The 19397-nt window shown below is 27.6% G+C and overlaps 1 protein-coding gene across 1 annotated transcript; it reads left to right on the top strand.

The window, feature by feature from the left end:
- Positions 1-5087: 5087 nt before the first annotated feature.
- LOC111300705 (homeobox-leucine zipper protein HAT22-like) lies at positions 5088-6532 on the top strand. Its single transcript, XM_022896322.2, has 3 exons — positions 5088-5724; positions 5814-5893; positions 5998-6532. Exons 1-3 carry the CDS (start codon positions 5227-5229, stop codon positions 6275-6277), a joined length of 858 nt encoding a protein of 285 aa, XP_022752057.2. The 5' UTR covers positions 5088-5226; the 3' UTR covers positions 6278-6532.
- Positions 6533-19397: the final 12865 nt, after the last annotated feature.

Below are 19397 nucleotides of genomic sequence, written 5' to 3'. Positions count from 1 at the left end.
GAAATAATCAATACCCTTGTATAAATAAAATTTCCATAGACAATGATGCAAGAAAAGTGAAACAAATTAAATTTTTTCTTTTATGAAATATATTAAAATCTAGTTGGGTTTGAACTTTAAATATGATTTTTCAAAATTTGATCAAGTTTAAAATGATATTGTATTAATAAAAAAGCATTTTTTTATTTTTAATATATAAACAAATTTAAATGAACCCAAATCAAACTTAACATTTAACATAGTCAATCAAACTTAATCTAACCTAATTCAACTCATAAAAACCTCTTAATTAAATCTTCAAATTTATTTTTCATTTTGTGTTAAAATCATACTAATATTAATTAATTAAGACATACATCATTCATATTAGAATTATTGGCATACACTAATAAAGGTTAGTGGGAGATGATATATAAATCCCCATTCGCATTAATTAAAAAAAAAGTACAATTTCTAAACTTCTAACCACTTTAATTACATCTAAACAAGCAATTATAATCTTTTGAACACTTTAGGGGGATAAAGTAAATTATGACAGCTATCTTTTTTGTGACTCTAGTACAATGTGGATCACGTGGATCACGTGTTTAGTGGACTTTGAGCTTTTAGGCTGCTGGAAACATCGATTAATTTTTTTTTAAAATTATGTTTGTAATTAAATATTATATTATATAATTAATTATCACATCACAATTAAATTATAATTATTTAATAGTTAATTTAATGAATTATAACATAATTAAAGCCAAAATTTTATTGACAAATATAGATCAATATTAAAAAAAAAAAGATAAAGGTAAATTTAAAAAAATCTCATAAAATTAAATTACATTTATCTTTTTTATAATTTCAAAAACATACAAAATTATTTTAAACGTGAGAATTGACTGGAATTCAATGGTGGGCTTAAACATGAGAGCTAAACATGGGAAAAAAATTTTCGTTATTTTTTATGTGACTCAATAGGAATGTTGAGATATGTTAACTAATTGATAAAATATTAAAAATTTTAATTAATTTTAAATTTAATAATTTCAAATAAACTTTAACAAACTTTAAACTTTAACAAATGCAAAGGAAAAAAATCCCAAATTCTTACCTCATCATTGCCACATCGTACCAAATCATTGGTGGCCCCCACCTGTCCTTTAAATCTCTCTGCAAAAGTGAAGGTTGGGGTTGGGATAGGACCGTGAAGGTATCACATTTAATTAATTGGTTAACTAATTAATAAATTAGATAGATAATTGTTTACATTTTTTTTTTTTGGACTGTGTCAAAGTCAATGTCTATCTACTTGGCTTGGGTCCAAAAATAATGGTTAATAATAATAATCTGACACTGACTCAATCTTTACATTAAAAGTGCTTATGGGAGGATATGGTCGGGTTGATATTTATTATTAATAATTTATATATTTATTTAAATTGAATTTATTTTAAAATTTAAAATTTTTTTAAATTTGATTTAAATTAAAAAAGTAAAATTTAAACTTATTTATTAAATTTAATTTATATAATAAAAATTTAAAAATATAATTAAATTAAGTTTAATAGGATCATATTTAATTCATATGTATAAAAATTAATAGAATTATATGTGAATTCATATATATAAAAATGTGATTAAATTAAGTTTAGTAGAACAATATATAATTCATATATACATATAAATTAAAAATAAAAAGGTAAGTTTAAGAAAATATACATAATATTTATTTTTAATTTTTTTATATGTGTGAATTAATTTATTTATAATTCATGTATATATAAAAATAAAAAATTTTATATATATGAATTCAAATCAAATCAAATCAAATTTAAACTTTAAATATTTCATTTAAGATTCGACTCAAAATTTAAACAAATTTAAAAATTATATCTAAATTATTTAACAAATTTTAATTTTTTATTTAAACTCTCTCAAATTTTAAATAAATTTAAAACTTAAACAAATAACTCAACCTTTAAACAAATTTGCTTTCCATAAACCACATTTTCCAAAATCCCATTTCACATATCTTTTACTTTATAAAATCGGGTTTTGTTCCCACTCTCCTTTTCCATTTCTTTATCTTTTTTTTTAAAAAGTTGAGATTTGTTGTTGGATTATTATTTTGTACATAATCACTAACACTGAAAATTTTAAATTCTAAAATAAAATTAGAAGGCCCTCCAATGTCTTTTTATATTAAATTAATTTATAAATTATTTTAAATATACCTTATTATGATATGGTTAACCCTTTAATTTTATTTTCATTGGTCTATTTTTTAAAATTTTATTATGAAATACGAAATAATTTTTTTTATTATTTGCATTTCCTATATTGTCAACCACATATTTTATTAAAAAACATATGCCAATCTTGAAATTTTAAACTGTATATAATTATAATAATCTTACATGTTTATTTAATTATTAATTTTTTACTATACTTTGTGTATAAAATTATTAATTTTTTAATATACCCTAATATATAAAACATATATGAATCATTTGATAGTGTTTTTGGAATTTAAAAATTCAGCCCATGTATAAGATTTTCTTTTTGTAAATTATTCCCATTGTGATCATTGACGCCTCAAAGATTGATTTCATGTAAAATTATGTTTGTTGTGTTTACCTGCATGTGTTCTTAATCTTTTTTGTTTTTCCTTAAAAAAAGAGTGCCATTCATGATCCAACCATCCATATACTAATACCGATTAAGTAGAGCTTTAAGGGGACAAATGAATAGTTAAAACTTGATATTTCGAATAATTTAAAATTCTTATGTTTGGATCTTGGGATAAAATATTAACATTTAGGTTTAAATGGTAAAAATAAACTCTTTGTTCGTCTAATTTGAACGTAAATACAAATAGATTTCCCTATAAAAAATTCTCTTTTAATTTTATTTTCTTTTAGTTAGTTTTGAACAATACATCATGATTAATGTAATATGTTCAAATAATGTAGGGAAAAGCATACCTAAAGAGATAAGGGTCTGATCAATGAACTATTAATTAAATGATATGCTAATTTAATGATATTGAAAAAGGATTCTAAATTGAAGATTTTGATTTCGAATTTCATTTTTAGTTTAAAAAAAAAAAAGGAAAAAGAAAAACCTAGGCAGGGGCCTAAGCCCATGGATGAAAAGAAGATGAATGGCAAATGTCAACTACACCATTACTGTCAACCCTTCTAATCCCTACGAAAATTCATCTTTAGGTAGCTTAACAAGAAAAAGGTTCAGCAAACAAAGCTGCCTTTATGAAGTCTATCATGCTATTAGTTTTTTTTTTTTTTTTTCATTAATTCAATAGGAAAATGTGCCTATTAATTCTTCTTTTTTCTAGAATCATTTTTATACCCAAGTTTTTTTTTTTTTTTTGAATTCACATCTTCATCATTAGGATACTAAAGAATATTGAAACTCTCATCAATTCGATTCACCATGACTTCAAATTAGGATTTATGACCAAAATAGACCTTTTTTACATAGTTTTGTATCTTATAAAAAAGAAAGCCCCATAATGTTTTTTTTTTTTTCAAAAATTTATTTCATTCAAGATTTGTACACAAACCAATTTGAGACTTAAAAATTCAACTGTTATTTTTCCTGTCTCCCTTTATTTTTTTTTCTATGAATTTCTTTTTGTTGACTAGCTCAATCCAAGCATGATAAATTAATAATATGGTCTATGTTGTTTCACCCATTCAAAGATTACTTAATACTCTAATTTAAAAAAAAAAAAATCTTCACCTTAATTTTTTCCATTGTGGGTAATAGCATGTCATTAAACTAAAGTGTCATTTGGTTGTTAGGTTGACTATTTCCTTCTAGTTTTCCAAAAAAGAAAAATATTAAAAACAGCCTAATCCGAAGATCATCACCAGAGAAAAAGCATAATCGAACTGACTAATCAGACAACAGAATTCCTTTCCAAACACAACTACAACTTTTTGATCCAGTTTCAAATTTGATCAGCTGAAAATTAATTTTAAAAAATACCAAATATTTCGTGGAAACAAGTGCACCACACTTTCCTGATAGATGACGGGTCCAGGGCTCCAGGGGACCATCAAAGTCCCCGAATGAAAGCAAAATTCCTATCATTATTATGTTTTAATTAATGTTTTTTTTTTTTTCTTGGGGTTAGCTAGTAACAACTAACAAAAGCTTGATCTCGTGTTATTTGCACGTTTTGTTTTGTTTTGTATTATTTTTGAGTTCTAATCATGTTTAATGGGTGACCTAATTTCTAGTCAGTGTAGCCTGAAAGATTATTGGGAAGTACTTTATACAAATAAAATGTATAGGAGAGGGGGGCATTAGGCCCCAAACAAACTCACCACATCAAAGGGAAGACAAAGAGAAGCTTTCATAGTTCTCGCATTTCCATATTCGTTTCCCTACTCATTTCATTCTTTTAGCTGATATAAGGTAAGGGAAGATCACTTTAAAAATTTTATGATAATTTATATATAATAATTAGATTATTATATTTAATAAACACTCTATAATTTTATGTAATGGTGGTTTTAGATCATTAAAAATAATCAAATCATTATATTAGAAAATGATTTAAGTTTTATTCAAAAGGTAAAAAATTTTTATCAAGTGAGAGTCATATATAAAATTAATAGTAATTAATATTATTCATTTAATATGTAAATTGAAATTTTATTTTTAAAATTATAATTATTATATATTATAAATTTTATATTTTAAAATGAATATCTATTTTAATAAGTCCAAAAATAATTTATTTTTTTAAGTATTTTATAAATAATGTAATTTTTTATTTTTGATTATAAATTTAATAAATTAATTTTATTTTTTAATTTAAATTTTTTTATATAATTTGTATTATAAAAGTTTATTTATTTATTAATAAATATATTTTTTAATTGAATAATTTAATTATGTTTTATTATAAAATAATAATCATCTCTATAATTTCATGACCATGATAAATTAAAAAAAAAAAAAAACCAAACCTCGATTAGTAATCATAGCCACCCATGACCCACCCACCCAACTCCCTCCCCCAGTCCCCCCTCTAAAAAGAGTCTTAAGACCCCTTTGCACCACCATATTATCTTTCAAGCCACTCCCCCCTTTCTATTTTCCCTTCGCTCTCTCTCTCTCTCCCCCTCTTTCCCTTCATTTGCTTCATCTCTAATTTCATAACAAAAGAACCCGTCCAACTCCATTGGTAAACAAAATTTCAGCTTGATGGATCTTGATGATGCATGTAATACAAGCCTTGTTCTTGGGTTAGGCTTCTCGTCGACCCTGGAAATCCCATCCAAGGCAAATAATTATCAAACGCCCAAGAAGTCATCATGTCTCAAGTTTGAACAAACAACCATGGCAGCAACAAGTTTTGAACCGTTGCTAACGTTGGGGCTTTCTGGTGACAGTTACCACGTTACTGCTGCTAGCAAAAAGATTGATGTGAACAAAGGCGGTTATCAACATCACCATGAGGAACCTGCCACCTGTGATTTTTTGAATCTTCAAGCTTCTCATAGTGCTGTTTCTTCGTTTTCTAGTGGTATGGTTAAGAGGGAAAGAGACCTTAGCAGCGAAGAATTAGAGGTAGAGAAGAATTCTTCTACAGTTAGTGGTGAAGATGAAGACGGAGTTAATGCTAAAAAAAAACTCAGACTCACCAAAGAACAATCTGCTCTCCTCGAGGACAGCTTCAAACATCGTAACACTCCCAATCCTGTAAGCTGTCGCCTCTTTCTTGATTATTTGTTATGTTATAGTAATAAACTAATCAATCTTTTGTTTTATTTGATGCCAACGCCCAACAGAAGCAAAAGCTAGCTTTAGCAAGGCAATTAAACCTGAGGCCTAGACAAGTTGAAGTATGGTTTCAGAACAGGCGAGCCAGGTGAATTAATTAATCCAAGCTTCATTGTTATGTCTAGAAATTTTTTGCCTTTTACTTTTTAAATATCCAACAAATCATGAAAATTTCTGCTTTCTTCTTGACAGGACAAAGCTTAAGCAAACTGAGGTGGACTGTGAGTTCTTGAAGAAGTATTGTGAGACGCTGAAAGATGAAAACAAGAGACTGCAAAAGGAACTTCAAGAATTCAGAGCACTGAAGATGGGACAACTCTTTTACATGCACATGCCAGCAGCTACTCTCACCCTGTGCCCATCTTGTGAAAAGATTGGCGGCGTTGGCGATGGCAATTCCAAGAACCCATTTTCAATGGCTTCAAAGCCTCATTTCTATAATCCCTTCACCAATCCTTCTGCAGCATGTTGATAAAGTAATTTATTAGAACTTAGCAAGCAAAAGAAAGGAAAAAAAAAATTAGACCCACAACCCCTCAACCCCTCTATTTTTGGTTAAAAAGGCTTGCAGTGAATTAAAATTAATTAAATTAATTAATTTGTAGAAAAAATAGTATAATTATATACTGATCAATCTCCTCATCTTTTTTTTAAATATATATAAATATATGTTTGTAAATCATTAGAAAGATAATGTATCTATAAAGGGATTAGTACTGTTATTCCATGTTTGACGGTAGCCTTCTTGTTTTGATAATTTCTCCATAAATTTTTATTGTTACCTTTGATTATATGGATATGGATGAACAAGGATGACAACATTGCTTTGACCCTTTTATTTTTCAATTTGACTGTCTAAAAGAATTTGTCCTCATATTTGTTGAAAGTTCTTAAAAAAATAGACGAAAAATAATGGTGTTCACATTGACTTTCTTCTCGAGCTTTTTTCAAATGAAAAAGTTAGAAATCTTGTTGGACGTGTTGGTTGAAATCAACCTTGTATATTGTACATGGCACTTGCTCCGAAACTTCTTTGTTGGAATAATTGAAGATCAATAATCAAATTAATATCTATTTATCTGTCTTTGTTGGAATAAATCAGCAGTACCAAATAGTAAGACTGTAATTCTTGAATGCATAGTACAAATGGGTCTGCTCATCCCACAATGTCCACCTTTTTGGGTGTCTCAAATGAAGAAGAAATTGGGGTCATGATAAATCAGTTCGAGCTTATGATTAAGTGAGAGAGGGAAAGGGTGTGGGGAGAAGGAGGTTAGCTCACGTGTATCTGTCTCTGATTTCAGTAGACAAAAAAAAAAATAAAAAAAGCTGTAAATAGAGGTGATAATAATTTAGATTAGATTTATTTTAGTTTAATTTTGAATAATATATAAAATTATAAATTTTTAAAATTTGATTCGAATTTGAATAAATTTTTATATTGTCGTAACGGTTTTGTATTCATCTGATTAATTTGAAAACGAAATAAAAAATAAAAGTCACCACAAATCTTTTTTTTATTAGGTGCGATTGATTACCTATTAAAATATATCATTTTAATGAAATCTTAAAGTTAATTAAAATTTATTAAAAAGATAATTTTAGGGTCTGCATAATAGTTTGGGTTCAAGAGTCTATTACATGTGGGGAATAATTGGCACCCTTAAAGCGTCCGTTTAAAACGGTACCAATTAACTACGTATTATCCTTTGATTTTGATAAAAAACAGTTCTATTTTCAATGTTTGAAAAATAATTTTCTTGAGTTTTTATTTATTATTTATTGTTTCATTTTTATTCAAGAAAAATAAATTAGAACTTTTTTATTGAAATAATTCTTAAAATGTTTCAATACGTTGATAATATTAGAAGAACTTTTTCTCATTTAGAGATTTCTTAGGCATCGTTTCTTGGAATACTTAGAATCTCATTTTCAGAGGCTCAAATTTATTTTTCGTAAAAAAACTATGTAATGAATACAATACAAATGATAATATGTTAATACACATATTTTATTTTTTATTTAGAAATTTTATTAATTATTACTAATCTGTTCATTTAAAACTTTGAAGAAAATGAAAATTTTATTATATTAAAGATTTTTTATAAATATTTCAATACACTGATAATATTTAAAAAAAATCTTATCACATAAGAATTTCTTAAAACATTTCTACTTGAAATACTTTTAGAATCCCATCATTAGATAAATTTTTTTTTTCATTTTTATTACTTATTCAATTAATTTTTATTATTTTATTAAAGAAAAGAAAATTTTTATTGTATTTAAAATTTTTATAAATACTTTAATATACTGGTAGTATTTAAAAAAAATGTTCTCATCTAAAGATTTTGTAGGTATTACTTAGAGATTTCGTAGGTATCACTACTCGGAATACCTTTGAATCTCATCGTCGGATAAAATTTTTTTTTTCTTATTTTTTATTATTTTGTATTATTATTAAGATTTATTTAAAAATAACAAAATTATCACAAAATTTTACTATATATTTCATTATTTATTTAAAAAATTATTCTAGCAAATTTAAACATTTTAACAAACATAAATATTAATAATAAAATTTAAAATAACAAAAATAATATTTCAAAATTTCAAAAAAAAAAACCTAGACCGAACCGATCAACGCCGGTTTAGCTCGTTCGACTGTCTGATCAAGTCCAGTGGTTTGGACCAATCTGATTTGATTTAGGGGTAGGTCTGGTTCAATTAGACTGGTCAAGTTGGGCGCGCGAACCTCAGGTTGGGTTGTGGCTGACGCGCGGATCCTTCTGAGTCAAAATGACATCGTTTTGGCTTTCAAACTACTGTAAAAGCAAAAAAAAAAAAAAAAAAAATTTCCCATTTTTTCTTCTTTCTCTCTCTACCCTTCTCCCTCTCAAAGAGCTTTTCTTTCTAGATCAATCGGTATATTGTCAGTCTTCGTGTTAATCGCTTGTTATCAGTCATCGGTCGTCGTTGTCGGCATCAAAAAATCCTAAAATATACCACAATGTTCTTCTCGATGCGCTCTTTCTGGATCCGATCACATTTTTAAAGGGAACAGCCCTGATCGACGTAGATTGGGGCTCAAAGTTTCAATCTTTTCTCTCTTTTTTTTTGACAAACCAAAATTGATTTTTTTTTTTGTATTTTATTGTAGGGGCTTGGCGTTTATGGTTCCTCCCTATGGGGAAGACTGTGTGTTTTTTTGTTTTGATTTTTTTTTTATAGAAAGAATTTTTTTTATTCTGGAAACATTTTTTTTGGGTCACTTCTTTTTTTTTTTTGCAGGGTTTCTGGGCTTTTTTCTTTTCCCTCTCATTTTTCAACAGTTTCATTGCTTTATTTATAGAGCAAAAAAGGCCAAAATCTTAAAAAATCTAGGGTTTTGGTGGCCTAGGATTAGGGCTGCCACCGACTGTCAGAACGGTTGTCGATGGCTGTTAGGGTTGCTAGCAGCGCAACTGTAGGCGACTGTCAGAGTCGCTGTCAGAAAAAGAAAAAAAAGAAAAAAAAAAAAATAATAATAAATAAATAAATAAAATGATGTCTATAGCTGTCCCTTTTTGCCTATTTTTGAGAATCAAGAATAAGACAAAGATAATTAGACAATCATTTTATTCGAAAAAAAGAAACATTGTACATAAAACTATTTTTTTTTTAAATTAAGAAGCTCCTCAAATCAGAGATTTAATAACTTTAAAAAATGATCTTGAAAAAAAGCTCCTCTAAGCAGAGGCTCAACAACTTTAAAAATTTATCTTGAAAAAAGTTCATCTCAATAGAGGCTCAACAACTTTAAAATTCATCTTGAAAAGGTTCCTCTAAGCAGATGCTCAACAACTTTAAAAATTTTCATCTTGAAAAAGCTCATTTCAGCAGAGGTTCAACAACTTTAAAATTCATCTTAAAAAAGACTCATCTAAGTAGAGGCTCAACAACTTTAAAAATTTATCTTGAAAAAAGCTCATCTTAACAGAGGCTCAACAACTTTAAAATTCATCTTGAAAAAGGTTTTTCTAAGCAGAGGCTCAACAACTTTAAAAATTCATCTTAAAAAAAGCTCCTCTCAACAAAGGCTCAATAACTTTAAAAATTTTTATCTTGAAAAAGCTCATCTCAGCAGAGGCTCAACAACTTTAAAATCTTATCTTGAAAAAAGCTGTCCTAGGTAGAGGTTCAAAAAAAATTAAATCACCAAAAATAACTTCGAATATCACCATCGAGAAGATGTTAATAACTTTGGATATCGCCACCAAAGAAAATATAAATGATTTTTTAACATTCGGATATCATCATCGAGAAAAATGTAAATCAAACCTTAACACTTGGATATCACCACTGAGAATATGTAATGACTTCGGATATCGCCACCGAAAGAAACTCGAATATCACCATCGAAGGATATGAAAATCAACTTTTAACACATGAATATCATTATCGAGAATATGTAAATGGCTTCGGATATCACCATCGAAGGAAACTTAAATATCACCATTGAGAAAATGCAATTGAAGCTTTAACATTCAAATATTACCATCGAGAAAATACAAATCAAACCTTAACACTCGGATATCACCATCGAGAATATGCAAATGACTTCGGATATCACCACCGAAGAAACCTCGAATATCACTATGGAAAAAATGTAATTGAAGCTTTAACACTCGGATATCACTACTGAGAAAATGTAAATCAAATCTTAACACTCGGATATCAACACTAAGAATATGCAAATGACTTCGGATATCGTCATCGAATGAAACTCGAATATCACTATCGAAAAAATACAATTGAAGCTTTAACACTTGAATATCACCACTAAAAAAATGTAAATTAAACCTTAATACTCGAATATCACCACCGAGAATATGCAAATGACTTCGGATATCGCCACCGAAGGAAATTTGAATATCACCATAAAAAAATGTAATTAAAGCTTTAACACTTGGATATCACCACCAAGAAAATGCAAATCAAACCTTAACACTCAGATATCACCATTAAGAATATGTAAATTACTTCGAATATCGCCACCAAAGAAACTCGAATATCACTATCAAAAAAATGTAAATCAAATCTTATCACTCGGATATTACCACCGAAAATATGCAAATGACTTCGGATATCGCCATCGAAGAAAACTCGAATATCATTATCGAAAAAATGTAAATCAAACCTTATCACTCGGATATTATCACCGAAGATATTCAAATGACTTCGGATATCACCATCGAAAAAAATTTAAATATCACCATCGAAAACATGCAATTGAAGTTTTAACACTCGGATATCACCATTGAAAAAATGAAATTCATATTTATTACTCGGATATCACCACCGAGAACTTTGAAAGCAATTTATCACAATATTTTTCTTGAATGTTGCCAATTTTATTGAGTTAACAACTTTTTTGTCAGCTAGATTGGTCTTAAAGCTCTCATCTTATGCCATCTTATTGAAATTTTTGATCTTTGGAATATGTTTTTACCCTTTTTTTTTCTTTTTCTTTTTTAATGTTTCCAAAATTAGTGAACACCATTATGATGCAAATGAAATGCAAATGTCTTTTCTTAAATGATGTTCATGAGAAGAAAATATCTTTTTTTAGAAGATGCACATAAAATGCAAATGTCTTTTCCAAAAATACTAATACATACTTTTTTATCAATGTTAGACAAGCTAATGATGTAAATACAAAGTCCAAAGATTCAAATGCTCAAAATTTTCTTTTAAAAAATAGCCAAGTCAAGATATGCAACTGCCCAAAATCTTCTTTTCTTAAATTTTTCAAAGTTCTTTTTCTTTCAAACTCGAATCATTCATCTCATTTCAATTGCAAATCCTTTTCTTTATTGCTCATTTTTCATTAATTTTTACTTTCTTTCTTCACAATTTGGATTTCTCATCTTTTCTTTCTATTTTTCATCTTCAAATCAAACATGCATATAATTAACTTGAACTTGGTGAAAATGAAATGAAAAAAATAAAGCATCGAAATGTGGTGAAACTTAACTGATTAAACATATTTTTGTATTAAAAAGTGTTTCCCATAATGCCATTTATTTTCCTCAAAAATTTTTTTTCCTTTTTCTTAAAAACATTTTATTTTAATAACAAAATTCTTACAAAAAATTACCTTAGTCAACCTTTATGAAATAATGTGACTCTTAAGTTTCTAAAAAATGGTGATCATTATTATACAGATATCTGAACAGAATGGCAATTTCATCTTTTCAAATGGCTTGGATGATTAATTGTCAAATTAAGGTCTGCAACTTGATATGAAAAATTGAATTTTTATCCAAGCTTAACAATAATTTTTTTTTAAGGTTCTTTTGTGGTTAAATCAGATTTAACACCTTTTTAATATCACAATATGGTATTTTAATATATGTCAAGACTAGTTGTAGTAAATTCAAGGTCATATTAGGAAATGCCAAGATTTTTTATCTCAATCATTAGTTGCAATGAACTTTCATGTTGCAATCTCATTCTTGCTCTAGACTGTACCTTTTTTTTTGTTTTCACCATAGAGCTTTATTTTTCATTTTTCTCTTTATTTTTTTTTTTTACTATTTCATCGTACATTCAAGTACTCTTGTGAAAGAAAAAAATCTTGTAAAGAAAATAGACAAAAGTGCAATTGGTCATAAAGATTCTGCAAGGAACAAATTCTTCAGTTCAAATGTCCATGTTTGATCAAAATAAACTTTTCAAGGTATGTAACATAGGCCAGGGTTCGAGGTTCTGAAGGAATGGATAAATAGGCCAAAACTTGTGCTTGAAGTTGATCAGACTAAAGATCATTTCATGTGAAGGATTTTTTTTTGGACATTCTTCCTTTTTGTTTCTTCAGTCATAACATCTGGTCATCTTATTCTTTTTTCCTTTTTCTTTCTTCACTTTTTTTTGCTTTCACTTTTGCTTTTTTTTGCATATGTTCAAAACTCAATTTGTTTGAGATCTGCCCTTACAACTTAAGGCATTCTTCCTTTATTATCGAAGAATGACTTCATCATATGAATCTTTCTTTGTTTTTTTCTCTTAATGTGAAAAGTGATCATTGATCAAGGTTCATTTAAGAAGAATTAACTAGGCTCAAAGGGATAGCAAATGGATAATTTTTGTTTATGAAAGGATGAAAAAAATGACGATTTGTCATCTCAAGCTTGATCACTTGTACTGAAGAGTGATTCCCTGAAAAACTTAAAATTTATTTTTATCACCTATCTTTTTTCTTTCTTTTTTGTTTCTTTTTTTGGGATCGTTTGAATATCCATAGTGCACGATGTAACCATCAATATTTTTATTTTTTGTTGTTATTTTTTTTTCACAACTCATATGACAACAAATTTTTATCCTATCTTGGTAAGTCAACAGAGTTTATGTGACAATAAAAATCAAGTTGAAAGGGTTTATTTAAGTCTTAATTGTGCACATCATCACCAAATTGGATAGTGGCATGAACTTGATAATTTTATGGTAATTGAAAATCATTCTTTTCTGTCAACATGCCCCTAGATAAAAAGGCGCATTTGTATATTTGTGGTTATCTGAATGATTTTTGTTTGAAGCATGTTCTTGACACCTATCAATTCACCAATATCTAGATAAAAAAAAGCATCATATTTGTTTGATTTTCAAGAAACTCAAAAGGTTTTTCTAAATTTATCATTTCAGTATTTGTTACCTTGACAAGAGTATCACAAAGTTCAAACTTGTATCCTTTGGAACATAAAGGTTTTTCAAGTGATTTTAGGACATGAAAAGGGCACAAGAATATTTTATTGGTAGATTCATAATAACGACCACCAATTTTTTGAGACTTTTATTACGAAGAGAAAAGATTTTTATTTTTATTTTTTAAAAAACTTAAGATAAAAAAAAAAGAAAAAAAAAACTCTCTCAATTAGCATTCAGATTCAATTTTCATACAAGTTCTGAAATTCATACACATGTCTAATACAAAAATGAAAAAAAAAATAAAAGCGACACATTTTTTGAATCAATCCATCTCTTTGCAACACCCAACAAACCATCATTTTTTCAGAAAACTCACATAACCATTCTCTAATTCTTCATCTATCCATTGCATCCAAATTATTCATATCAATGCTTTAACACCCCCGATTCACCTCTTTTCCAATATATCAAGGACATAATGATCACCGTTAGTTTTAAATTTTATTTTTTCAACTTTAATGAGATCTCTAACCTTATATTTCAATGCAAAATAATTTTCTATCAAGTGACCCTGATTTTCACTATGGTAATCACATTTTGTATTACGATCATACCATTTTGGGTAAAGGGTTGAAGTGGTTCTAGACGTACAAGCTCTAAAAGCTAATTTTGGATAAGTTAGGGTAATAATTTTATGTAAGATATAGGAATAGAGTAAAAAATGATTCTTTCTTTAGTATTTCTTGAGGCTTTTGAACCACTACTTAGATTGGATCTTTGTTCTGATTTAGTAGGTATTTGAAAAGATGACTGAAAATAAGATGGATAAGCTGGTTATTGGAGTGACTGATATGATTGATAAGGATAAATGATAGATGTAACATTGTTTATGAAAGGGTAATAGATTTGGTACACTGATGTAGGGTATGAAGTGAAACCTCTAAATTGTTACCTCATGTAGTTCACTGCTTGAGCTTTATTTTTTTTAAGACTTCATCTTTTTTTGCTTTACTTGTCTCTCATACATCGAGCTTGCCATTATTTATGATGTTTTTAATAATTTCATCAGATATCACTATGTTTGTAAAATTTTTGGTTGCATTGTCTATTAGTTTCTCATAGTATAGTACTTTCAGAGTATTCACAAATAAGACAGCTATCTATTTCTCAGTGAGAAAAGGTTGTACTTGTATAATCGTATATCTCTATCTTTGTGCATACTCTTTGAAGCTTTCTGTTACTTTTTTTTTCATATTTTATAAAGATAGACGATCTGAAGCTAGATTCTTATCAATATTATATAAGGAATACTCTTGTGAGCTCTTACCAAGAATGAATATGAGTCTTGTCTAGTTGAACATACCATATGACTACAGATCTCGTAAGGTTATTTTGAAATATATACATTAATAGCTTCTCATCACGAGCATGTGTCACCATCTTATGACAATACATGATGACATGAGTCATTGGGTATTTTATGTCATCATATTTTTCAAATTCAAGGACTTTAAATTTTAGTGAAATGACCACATTTGGGACTAAACAAAGGTCGATGACATCCTGGAGCCATAAAAATCCATTTTTTCTATGGTCTTAAGCCTTTCTTCTAATAACTTTATCTTTTCTCAGGTACTGATATATTCTACTTTCTTAAGTTTCTTTATCCTTATTTTTTTTCTCTCCTTAGGACAATCCAAATTAAGAACCAAGATTGGCTCGGGTGATTTTTTTATCATAACATGATTGATAAAATTTTGAAATTATCTTAGAGCAGGTGTGGATGTCATTCTTGGGTAAAGATTAAAATATCCTCAAGGAGTAAGAATTTGCATTCTGGTTCTTTGAAAAAGTTGGGTTGGTCGTGGCTCATATCCTGGAGAACAAATAAAATCCATCATGTTTGGTAATTGCTCTTGAAAGCTGAGATTTTTTTCCATCGCTTTTTCTTTATCAAGTTTCTTAAGCATGTCCATTATCTTATCAATATCCCCTTTTAGTTCTTCTTGAGCCTTTTCCATCCTCTCAAATCGACTAGCCTATTCTTGTTTTATGATTCTTGTTTGAGCTCTAATGTTGTATGAATAACAGGTAAGTTGAGTCAAAATTTTTGGGGGACGAGCTGTTTTTGAACCTTTATTATCATAAATTTTTAAAATCAGAATGTCATGTGTTGAAAATTTAATTTTTTTAATTTTTAATTTTTTTAAAAAAATGATGCACATGATGCATGAATGCAAGTGAGAGATATTTGCTTTAGACAAATTCTAGCACTAAAAACTTTCATTGATTCATGAGATTTGAGCAAATCTATAGTTTTATGGGATCTATGAAGAATTTCTTGAGAGAAAGATGTCCTAGAACAAATACCTCGATGTAAAAATTGTATGATATGATTTATGTAAAAAAAAAAAGAAAGGAAAATAAAATTGAGTTAGTGTGAGGATGTGGTTTGATATTGAAAAAAATTTTAAGAGATTTTTTTTTGTTTGTGTTTTTTTTTTACACACAACTTTTATTCCTACATGTTTTAGACTTAGGTACTTTTTACAAAAAGGTGGGCAAGGCTCTACCTAAGGTTAGCTTTCTATAGATTATTACATGTTTAGCTCAGGTTGACATGCGTCTAAAGGTTCTCAAATTGTTCTTTACTATTGTTCATGTTAGACTAATAAGGCACCTCGATCCTCACCTATTATAGGCTACGAACGAAAATAGTTCAATTTGAGTGAAAGTATTTCGCTTGCTATTACGAAGATTATCACCTCACGAGGGCATAGGTACTTTACTTTCTCCTATAAGAGATAGAGCCTGATGATAGAGCTCATGCATGAGATACAGCGTGTCATTATGTGTGCAAATGTATCCTAATTTATTAAGGGTAATATATATAGAAAAATAAAGAATAAGAGGCATAGTAAAAGAAACATGTGTGAATTTTTTTTTTTTGTCTTCGATTTATTTTACTTTTTTTTAACTCTTTTTTATTGAAAACAAAAAATAAAAATCTAAGAAACAAATTAGGACTATTTAAATCAAAATTTAAGGATAACAAATAATTAATTTTGGCCTTACTCTCGAAAACAAATAGTTTCTCCAGCGGAGTCGTCAAGTTGTCGTAACAGTTTTATGTCCGCTTGACTAATTTGGAAACGAAATAAAAAATGAGAGTCGTCACCAATCTTTTTTAGCTATGTGCGATTGACCACTTATTAAAACATATCCTTTTAATGAAATCTTAAAGTTAATTAAAATTTATTAAAAGGATAATTTTAGGGTCTGCGTAACAGTCTGGTTCGAGAGTCGATTACGTGTAGGGAAAGATTAGCACCCCCACAGTACTCGTTTAAAATAGTACTAATTAACTACGTGTTGTCCTTTGATTTTGATAAAAAATAGTCCCATTTTCGGTGTTTAAAAAATAATTTTCTTGATTTTTTTATTTATTATTTATTGTTTTATTTTTATTCAATAAAAATAAATTAGAACCTTTTTATTGAAATAATTCTTAAAATGTTTCAGTACGTTAGTAACATTAGAAGAACTTTTTTTCATCTAGAGATTTCTTAGACATTGCTTCTCAAAATACCTTAGAATCTCATTCTCGGAGGCTCAAATTTATTTTTTGCAAAAGAACTATGCAATGCATGCAATACAAATGATAATACGTTAATACACATATTTTATTTTTTATTTAGAAATTTTATTAATTATTATTAATTTTTTCATTTAAAACTTTGAAGAAAATGAAAATTTTATTATATTGAAAATTTTCTATAAATATTCTAATACACTAGTAATATTTTAAAAAAAATCTTCTCACATAGAGATTTCTTAAAGTATCTCTACTCGAAATATTTTTAGAATCCCATCATTGGATAAAATTTCTTTTTTTCTCATTTTTATTACTTATTCTTAATTTATTAATTAATTTTTATTATTTTATTAAAGAAAAGAAAATTTTTATTGTATTGAAAACTTTTTATAAATACTCCAATACATTGGTAGTATTTAAAAAAAATATTCTCACATATAGATTTCATAGGTATCACTACTCGAAGTATCTTTGAATCTTATTGTAGGATAAAAATTTTTTTTTCTTATTTTTTATTATTTTGTATAATTATTAAGATTTATTTAAAAATAACAAAATTATCACAAATTTTTAATATATATTTCATTATTTATTTAAAAAAATTATTCTAGCAAATTTAAACATTTTAACAAGCATAAATATTAATAACAAAAATTTAAAATAACAAAAATAATATTTAAAAAATTAAAAAAAATCACCTAAATTGAATCGATCAACGGTCCGGTCAACGTCGATTCAGCTCGTTCGACGATCTAATTGGGTCCAACGGTTCAGACCGATCTGATTTGGTTTGAGGGTAAATCTGGTACAATTAGATCGGTCAAGTCAGGCACACGGATCCTTCTCAGTCAAAATGACATTGTTTGGTCGTTTAATGAAACAATATCGTTTTGGCTTTCAGACTTCTATAAAGGCCAAAAAAAAATTTTTCTTTTCATTTTTTCTTTTTCTTTCTCTTTCTACCCCTTTCCCTATCTTCTCTCTCTAGATCGATCGATCGATCGTCAGTCGTTGTGTAGGTCGTCTATCATTGACAGCCATTGTCGACGTAAAAAAATTTAAAATATACCAAAATGTTCTCCTCGATGTGCCCTTTTTGGATCAGATTTCCTTTTCATCAGGAACAACCCTGATCGACGTAGATCGGAGCTCAAAGTTTCAATTTTTTCTCTTCTTTTTTTTTTGACAAACCAAAATTGAGTTTTTTTTGTTTTTTTGTTACAGGGGCTTGGCGTTGATGTTCCTCTTTACGGAGAGGACTGTGTGTTTTTTATTTCGATTTTTTTTTTGGTAGAAAATTTTTTTTATTTATTCTGGAAACATTTTTTTTTGGGTCTACTCTTTTTTTTTTTTGCAGGGTTTTGGGCTTTTTTCTTTTCCCTCTCCTTTATCACCGGTTTCATTGCTCTATTTATAAAGTAAAAAGAAGACCAAAATCTTAGAAAATCTAAGATTTTGGTGGCCTAGGATTAGGGCAGCCACCGGCTGTCAGAACGACTGTCGGTAGCTATCAGGGTTGCTGGCAACGCAGCTGTAGGAAGTTGTCAGAGTCGCTGTCAGAAAAAGAAAGAAAATGAAAAGGAAAAGAGAAAAAGAAAAAATAATAAAAAATAAATAAATAAAATGGTGTCTACGTATATGATTCAATTCAAATTAAATTTTATCAATTCGATTTAGTTCATTTATTTTTAAATTTTAATTTTTTTTTCATATAATATTTTAATATAATTTTTAATATATTTAAATAGATTTAAGGTATAAATTAATTATTTTATTTTATAAAAATTTAAAAAATGTATAAAAACTAATAAAAATATGTAATTTAATTCTTTTTTTTTTGTTTTTCACTTCTCAATCTAAATTTAATACATATATTTAATATTTAAATTTAATCCGAATTAAACAAAAAAAATCGATTCAAACAAAACTAAATACTATGAGTTCAAATTAGTTTTTGGTTTTCTCCATTTTTTTTTCTCACTTCTAGTGGTGAGAGGCATGTAGACTGACAAAGAAAGGAATTAGCAATTGGAATGTATAGTAAATAAATGAATATTTATTATTATTATTTATCTATTTATATTGGATTTAAATAGTTATAAATAGATGATTAATGGATTTGGATAGATAATTTATTATATCCATGATATATTTGGAAATGATATTAATAGTGTCTAATATCTAAATCTGTTTAAATTTTAATTAATAGTAACAAATGTCCAAATTCTGTATATGAATTTATTATCCGTTTACATATATAAAATATATAAATTTTTATGTGAAATGTTTTGAACTTTAGCAAGTGACCTTG

The sequence above is a fragment of the Durio zibethinus genome, chromosome 18 (assembly GCF_047325235.1).
Source record: "Durio zibethinus cultivar Kanyao isolate XHJ-2024 chromosome 18, ASM4732523v1, whole genome shotgun sequence".
Lineage (NCBI taxonomy): Eukaryota > Viridiplantae > Streptophyta > Magnoliopsida > Malvales > Malvaceae > Durio > Durio zibethinus.
This window is presented reverse-complemented; position numbering and strand designations above follow the sequence as displayed.